The following is a 9,376-nucleotide window of genomic DNA, read 5'->3' on the forward strand; positions in this document are numbered from 1 at the left end:
TTTGTCAAAATATTTACTAAGATTTCAACTCTTGTTTTTTGTTGTTGTTTGTTTTTTGCAGTAAGTGTGCCTTATAAAAGTTGGTAGCTATATGTTGGTATATATGGCTATATTCCCTGTCTTGCATTGTAAATGTGTATAATAATGAAAGAAAGTAGTCTATTACTGCCTTTGAAATAAATTCTCCAGTCACACACATACCTTTCCACAATGTGATATGAATAAATGTTCCTGTTGTTATATCACCAGATATTGTAGCTAGAGTGGAAAATTATTAACAATGTATCTATTTGTGAAGAGTAAACTGGCCTTAATTAAATTTCCAGTTTGTTCAATTATTAAACTTGGTTTTATTTGTAGTTTTACTGAGATACCATGTCAATTACTGATTCACTGAGTGCAATAAAAGTTCACATTACAGCATGCAGGTGTTGCTATAATTCAGATTACATACTTTTCTTTTGCCATAAAAAGTGTTAGATAAAACTCATCCACAGAGAACACAAGAATCACTCTTCAATGCATATATCACTGCCATGATATTTGAGCCATTGTCAGCTTTATACACACACACAACAAACCAGATATATTGCTATTTTGATACTTAAACATTTAAATGCTCAGTGTCAAAAGGTGTGTCTCTTTAAATTATCAGTAAGGTTAACATTACTCTATTACTTTTTTCAGTTACTGAGTTACCCGGAATGCCCCTCTACAATGTTAGTTTTGAACAATGTACTGTTTACTGATTTTGCATTTAGTGGACTTAGCAACAGTCTACAAGAATGCTGTGTGTTTTAAAGGCCTCGTAGTCATTCTTCTGATGAGTGAGTTTGTTGTATAGTGTAGACCATAAGACGCAAATCTCCTGCAATGGATGCTATTAGATGATCTTGTTTTACAAGCTCAAAGCCAAGGTAGCAGAATGTTCTGGTGAGGAGCACTGTGGAAGAAACAAGAAGAAGTCAAAACTTCGCAAAAATGCATCAGATTTCATAGGCTAGAAGATTTATGTCAACCCCTCTGGTGAAATGTGAGTCATGTTGTCACGATAATGTCTTAAAACACAGTTGATAATTAAGAATGGTGTAATGTATTTTGATTCTTTGTAACTGTAAGATCCAACCCAACCCATTTCCAGCAAATCAAAACCTCTCATCCTGAACTTACATTTATCAGGCCTGTTCTTCATAAACCACACAAATACATGATTGATCTTCAGTTTCTCCTCTGCAAACTCCAAAACAGCAGTGAGCCTTCGGGATTAAGGAAAAAAGAAAACATACTTACTAATTCCCTTTTAAGGAAAGTCAGTTCAATCTGACACCATATTTGCAATGCCTCCTGGCTATTTTGGACATGTAAGACTAACTCCTATCTCGAATGGGGAAATACTGAGATCTCTAAAAGTGCTGGCCAAACTCATGTTTTAAAAACATATTTCAAATCAGTAATAAAACCTGACAAACTGTCCAATAAATGTTGCTTCTTTTGCTCAAATATTGTTAAAAAGTGTGTATTTCAGTTTGGTCCAGCCAGGCATAAGCACACGTCTCAGGACACTGCCTGTTTCTATGGGAACTGGAGCTTCTAATGGTCCTGCAGTGACGCAATTGGCGATTTTATTTAGAAAGCGGAACTTATTATCCCATATTGTGCATTGCACTTTCTTGCAATCTTATGAGTGAACTGTCCTGGTACAGTTGTTGACACTTCCACTTGTATCATCAAATGTGTCTGGTTGTGAAGAATCTGTCCCTTTTAGGATACAGTGAGAGTGCAGAAAGTAGTTACGCAAGACCTTTTAGGCCAGGATTAGAAAGTTTTGAAAAATGTATAACCTCTATTAATGTGACAGTAGTGGGGCTTAGTGATCCATTCACAGTGTCTTTTCGCTAAAATAGGTCTTATAGTTCAGTCCATACTAATCACTTACCCTTCTTTGGTGCCTTTGAGAAGTTCTCCATTTGGTAAACCAACAAAGAGGCTATGGCCAGAGAGCACAGTCTGCATGCTCCATGACAACTGCTCACTTAGCTGATACTGAAAAAGCAGAATAGATGATTCGCTGTCCAGTGAGGTCACCTGCTGTTTCACCGTTAACTTCCCATCCTGCATGAAAGGATGACATAAACAATCTATTAGCAAATTACTTTACATTCATCTGTGCTTAAATAAAGTCACATTCATCTCACAAACCTGAACAGAGGTAGCTTATAGTTTGGACCACTGAAGCATTACATTAGATAATATATTTTTATATGTAGCTTTAGTAAATAAGCATCTCCATTGTGAGGTTGTGATGACCTCACCTTATAAAGGAGCACATCTTGAGTCAGATCCCTGCTCGTGCTTTGCCCAGCTGTGTTCATCCTCTGTGGGTGAGGGGCATCAGGAGCACCACTGAGGCCCTGGAGCCTGCTGCCTGACCCAGCGGAGCACACAAGCTGAATCCACAAGCACAGCTCTGCACAGACACAAGACAGAAGTTTGAACTTTGAGTTTATGGTCAGAGTAATTCATGTTAAACAAACAAACAAAACAAAAAAACACAAGATATGGCCAGTGTGACGCAAACTCTCATTTGGCTGCATATGGCATAGACCTATAGGCATATATGGCATATATTTGATTTCATAATAGTCTTAATGAATGGTGTTATATGGGTACTTTAAGTGCATAATTACAATGAATTTTTAATTATACGTTTACAGATTTATCAGTACTACCCTAAAGATATTTTACTATTGATTGCATGTTAGATTTTGTGAACCTTAACCCGAACCCTCACCTTAGGCTATTTGGTCCTCAAAATCTAGACAAACTGAGTTTAAACACCTAGTTTAAATTATCAATAAAATAAATTTTAATTGATTAAAAAATAAAATAGCGTCATGAGTAATATGCATTTGCAGTATATAAAATAGGCTGTGCATTCTTTTAATTATTTTACTTTTTTTATATTTATTTATTGCGTAACGCGCGCGCTTGTCTAATCGTGCAAACTGCTTGACACCGGAGGAGCAGTGCTGCATTACAAACTTAAAAAATAAAAATACAGAAAATGAACGTAAAGATCAGACACCACAATGATAGAGAAAAGATCTGATAGGACAAATGTGCGGTCCGGGGCATGAACTACTGATAATGTAAGAACATGATGTACTCTACACCGATCACGACTCTAAATACGGAACACACTGAGTCTTAAACAGCAATAGCGACGGATGATAGCTGTTTTACTTGCAGACACTGTAAATCAAATATGAATCATTGCGTATTATTCACCTGAATCCTGAATTCCAGGTTACAGGTTTTCCTGTAGCGTATTTACAGGTGGCAGCTCATCTGCAGATCAGTGTATTTTCAGTTGGACGTAATGCACATATTACATTTTAATGCAATAATAATAATAATAAAATAAAACAAAACGGGTATTAAGAGACAATAATTGAGTCTTATCCAGCACTGTTTCTATGAACGCCAAATCATGCAGGGACTGTCTTTGAGCTGATGCTCGAGTAGTTACTGACCTAACCAAAGAAAAAGAAAGAAAGAATGAAACGCGACTATTACTTACCTTGCTTGGGTGTTGATCATTTCTTCTCTACGCAATAGATTGGGGTGAGTTGCCCTGATGAGTGTTGGGTTTAAATAGACGTTATGATGCTGCGTCCTCTCGCGCGCGCCCTCTCCAGTGGCTCGAGTGCTGCTTCATCATCATTTCAAGAGGTTACATCTCGTTTTGCTCCAGTGCCCAAATTCATTTACTGATTGGAGGAGGGAACTGTGATTCCCCCCTCCTTGTCTTTCTTCCATATATCTACAAATAACAAAATTACATCATAAAAAAAAAAAAAAAAACATAAAGCGTTTTGGAGCGTCATTTTGTGTTAAAGACACGTTAAATTTACACAATCATATTTATTTAGTCCAAACGTCTACAGAGGGATTGCAATTAAAGGCAATTACAATGAAAGTGGAATTTATGAATGCAGTTTGACCAAAATGTTCCCTTCACTGTGGACAACGGAAAGCCAGTCAGTCTTAGTCACTTGTTATGTCATAACATCACCACTAGATGAAGCAATAATACTAATATCTCAATCCTGTCCTCCATTGTCACCTTATGATTCCTTGTTTATCGCTCCTCTCTCTAGTGCAAATAATGTCAGTACAGGAATTTTGCCTGTTTTGAAATAAACATATTGAATAATATTTTTGCAATATTTCAGCATTTAAAATTACTATACCAACACAGAACTATATATATATATATATATATATATATATATATATATATATATATATATATACACACACATATAGTGCACTCTAAAAAATGCTGGGTTAAATACAACCCAGCACTGGGTAAAATATGGACGAACCCAGCGATTGGGTTGTTTAACCCAACTGTTGATTGAAAACAACCCAGCATGCCTACTGTCCAATATTTACCCTTCAAAACCTTTCATCAAAATTGTCCTAAAATCAAAATGCATTCTTGTTTTAGGACAACTTTGATGAACTTTTTGATCCACTTTATATATATATATATATATATATATATATATATATATATATATATATATCATAAAAAACTATAAAACCATATATAAACTGCACATAAATGTCAATGACGTTGAATACAAGAACAAGTAAACAAATTTTGCAAGCAGTGTCAGTAAATTATGAAAATCAATATTTTTATACTGCTTTGGTGACTGTTGTGCATTAACAGAATTGGGTTTATTATTTGCTTTGACTTTCTAAGGTTATTTCATGTTTGAATGGCATTTCATGTTGAAATTCATATTTTAAATCATTATTGTAAATTACAAAAAGACGTTTTAGGCAACCTCAAGCAAGGAAAAATGTGTATCAAATGTCATTCATGCCAACTGCTGTTAGAATTTTAAATACTGGGATCTGAGTGTGAGTTTGGGTGATTGTGTTTCTTGTGTGAAGATGTTAAATGTATTTGTGTGGTGAAGCCAAAGACAGATTTCCACTTGTGGACAATAAAGTGATTTTTTTTTTTTATTATTATTATTCTGACATGGGCCAGTGTCTTCATTCATCTGTAAAATGACCAGAGTGAAATTAACAAGACGTGACATATTATTAACACACTTTATTGATCTCTCACTACTAAAACTACAACTCCTCAAAACTACATAAAAAATATATATTATTTACCTTAAGAAAATACAAATAACGCAATGTTTAAAACAATGTCCTGAATGAAGGCAGAGGTTAAAATATACCTTATTTAATCAGCTTCACAGCGGTCTGTACTTTTTGTCAGTAAATTCAGGCAAAATCACAGTTTTCACACTAAAGGTCATGAAAAAGTCTTGGACACTGTATATTTGTTCCTGATGGTGTTGATCCATATTGAGTGACTGAATGTTGCACCAAAATGACAGAAGTGAATTCCTCTGAACATGTTGATTATCCAAAATAATACACAAACTTTTATTTGTTCTTTTTTATGATGTCTCAACTCAACTGCAACACAGTTTTTAAAAAGAGAGAAATGGTTTATACAAAATATGATACTAATGTTGTTCTTGTGTTGAAGGGGTTACATGTTTGCTTTCACAATAATTTATCTTAAATCAAATTATGAATCTTCCAAATGGAACTCATCAACAAATGAACAGCAAATATGCTGTTTGAGTTTTTGGAGATGCGTGGGGAGGTAATGACGGCCATAGGGGTGTTTGTCTTCTTTGCTTACTGGAGGTTTGCTGAGTAGGTTTAGTTTCTCTTACATAAGACACGTTAATCAAATCATTTGGTGACTATATTATATATATCAGTATAAGAACACAACCCTGTCTAATATTTCAAAATTATATGACCTCACAAAATGACTCAACACAATAACATGATCCTGCTGCTAGTGTGGCAGTGAGAAAGAGGCTCTTGGCAGCACAGACTGGCCTCCCTCACTTTGCCTCATTAGATAAAGAGGCATGAAGCGGAGGCTGGTCATTTGCGCAGCTCAGTCTAAGGGGAGGGTTGTCTAATCTTCCTCAGTACAAACATGACTCTGGAAGGTTGTGGAATGCCGCTGCTGTGGGGGCGGCAGAGGGTCAGGCTGAGGCCAAGGCAGGTGGTATACATCAGCCGACGGATGACATCTCCTGCCCCCACCAGCCTCGAAACACTGCCAAATACTGCCCGCTGAGGAAGAGGAGACGGGGGACACGATTGAGGCTGTATGTCTATACATTAGACTTGTTTGAAAAGGACAAGTTAAACAAAACTTTGGATGAGCCTGAATTTAGTGTGCCCGTGTCAAAAGCTCTGTCCTTTCGATTTTATTGATAAACATACACTGCAAAAAATCTAGGAAACCATTTTCACTTTGTGAGTAAATTTCACAAATATTTATAAAGAAATGGCAAGAAATAAACATGTCATATTTAAGTAGAAATAATATAAAAATAGTGTAACATACAAGTTCGAAAAATCTTTTTTTTTTTTTACAGTGATGTAAATATAAACTCAGATGTGCCATTGGAGAGATCATAATCTGAAAGCTATTTGTTTTTAAAAATATATGTATTATTACATTTTACGAAAATATTACAGTAATTCTGACAGTAGTTTTATGTAAAAATAACAAAATCAAAATAAATTCAAATAAAGGTTATTATCTCAAACTAAAAGTATATAGACAAAATAATAATAATACAAATAAATAATAATAATTTTTATTACTATAACAAAACAAACATCAACTAAATTGTTATTTATTATTATTATTATTTTTTTTTTTACAGTGATGTAAATGTAAACTCAGATATGCCACTGGAGAGATCATAATCTGAAAGCTACATTTACGGAAATATTACAGTAATTCTGACTGTAGTTTTAAACAATATCAAGACCTTATATATATATAAAAAATTTACGAAATTACAATAAAGGTTATTATCTTAAACTAAAACTATATAGACAAAATAATAATAATAAAAATAAATAAATAATAAAAAAATTATCAACCAAATTGTTTTTTTTTTTTTTACAGTGATGTAAATGTAAACTCAGATGTGCCACTGGAGAGATCATAATCTGAAAGCTAATTTTTATATATATAATTACATTTTACAAAAATATTACAGTAATTCTGACTGTAGTTTTAAACATTACCAAGACCTTATATATATATAAAAATGTAAATTAAAAGAAAAAAAATCTAAAGAAATTTCAATAAAGGGTATTTCTTAAACTAAAAGTATATAGACAAAATAATAATAATACATTTGTAAACAAACATCAACTACAAAAATGTAACTTATTTTTATCGCCTAGTTATCAAAGAATCACTTCTCATTTTCAATTAGCTTAACTAATAAAAATTTTAAAAACCACAACAAAATTACTAAAACATTAACAAAAACTAAAAATGAAAACTAATTAAAACCATAACAGTCTGAGCTGATACTAAAAATGTTCTTCATAATGATATTTTACCATATCTAGCGGAAAAACAAATGTGTAGACAATAATTATAGGATGAATAACTATTTTGTTTCCATTTACTCTCAGTGACGTTTATATTAGCTTAATTTTATTATTATTATCATTATTACATTGATTAATACTGCTTGACCTGAGCAAGCAGCTGTCCTCCTGGCGGCCTGTCAACCATTTGATGTCAATAGGCCTTTTGTTCCTCATTCTTAATCCTACCACTCCACACACACTGTGTCCACTTCTCTGGGCATAACTGTGTCCCATATTATGTAAACAACAAAGGGCGAGCGAGGTTGTGTTTGAAAAACTTTTACCACTTGCAGTTTTCCTCTCTGCGGCTGAGTCAACACTGAGTCTTGTACAAGCGCAAAGTTTCAAAGCTGTTCAGGCAATAGAGCAAGATGCACATTTCTGATCTCGTACATGTATGCTTACATTTAGGCTGCTTTATTTATCATCCCATATGGCCCCGTTTTTTTTAAAGCGACAGAAAGTGCACAGCATGGAGCGTCTGAATAATGCAAACTGTACCGTCCTCTTAAGTCCAGAGAGAGTGTGTTGTGCAGTTGTGGAAAGAACAGGAGCTGACAGGCCCATACAGGAGGGAGGGTCATTATGAAATATTCATCTTTCTTAGAGGCTGAGACAGACTTTAGTAGATGTGATGGACAGCTGCGTAGTGCCCAGTCCCTTACTGTAATTAAGTCTGACTTACAGCGATTCCGTGATTGTCCTCACTGTCTACAAAAACACTGCTTAAACAGAGATAGACTGATGTTGAGAAGATATTAGAACAGTTTCAAGAGAATATGTGGTGTAATTTTATTACATATGCAATACTGAACTATGAAAGTAAGTCTTCACAACATGTTCACATTTCTGGAATACCAAATGATGAGTCAATACCAAAACATTTGTGACCATTTTCATTTTCAAAACCTTTACTATTGCTCTCATATCTCTTATTGAGAAGGTAAATCTTAACATATGCATATTGGCTCACTTTAGCGCCATCATGCACGCCCCTTATCCAGCCCTTAACAGTCCCATGCATCACTGAATCACTCCCCCGACTTCTGTTTAATATTTGATGAGATCAGTTCCTCTTGACTGGTTTTTCTGTGTTTCTGTATTTCTACTTTGCAGTCTGTGCTATGTGAGAGGTTTAAAATGGCTATATGCAGTTCTGCTTGGGCCACCGGGAAAGTGGGTCTCAAAAGCTGTTTGGGCTTGATGGTAAGTCTTAAAAAAGCCTTGCCGATGATGACCATCCCCTAAAATCAAGTTTCAAAAACTTTAATTTGTGCACTCAGACTTTAAGATTTTAGACTTTAATATGCGCACATTTTTAGACTGTGCACATAGACTTTTGGGTAGTAGCATATCGAACTTTATGTGAGGCTGTGAAGGACAGAAGTGCAGCATTTTCAATGGATTGTAGTAGTAGTTTAACAACATACTGTTAGGCTGATGAAACGTCTTTTCAAAAAAAAAAAAAAAAACCTTCCAGCAGACAAATCTACATAAAACTGATTTGAAAGTTGTGAGTTTTATATAGTGAGTATCATTGAAAAGACTTTAAGCCTGTCCCTCACAGCCGTGTTTTAATCCCCGTAAAATTCATATGGCATCTTCCCTGACTAAGATCTATACAATGATGTTGTACATATGACCTAAAATATGATTAATTATTTCATAAATTAAAATAACCCAAATTTTGTTGAGGCTCAGCATAGCACACTTCCAAAACCCTTAAGAAGTTTTATTCTTGTGCATTTTGTCTTGTAGACTCAAATTGTCCTTAGTTTACTGAATAATTTGAATAATAATTTTAATAACTATCATCTATTTATTAGTATTATTAAATATAGTCATCCTGTGTTTT

At 34.3% G+C, this 9,376-nt stretch overlaps 1 protein-coding gene across 1 annotated transcript; it reads right to left on the reverse strand.

Moving 5' to 3' along the window:
• Positions 1 to 21: 21 nt before the first annotated feature.
• On the reverse strand, positions 22 to 3,615 carry oaz2b (ornithine decarboxylase antizyme 2b). Its single transcript, XM_058783626.1, is given in 6 exon segments — positions 22 to 943; positions 1,171 to 1,256; positions 1,937 to 2,112; positions 2,313 to 2,393; positions 2,395 to 2,467; positions 3,581 to 3,615. Coding segments are annotated over 6 exon segments (567 nt in total). The 5' UTR covers positions 3,601 to 3,615; the 3' UTR covers positions 22 to 812.
• Positions 3,616 to 9,376: the final 5,761 nt, after the last annotated feature.

Source organism: Onychostoma macrolepis, chromosome 07 (genome assembly GCF_012432095.1).
Source record: "Onychostoma macrolepis isolate SWU-2019 chromosome 07, ASM1243209v1, whole genome shotgun sequence".
NCBI lineage: Eukaryota > Metazoa > Chordata > Actinopteri > Cypriniformes > Cyprinidae > Onychostoma > Onychostoma macrolepis.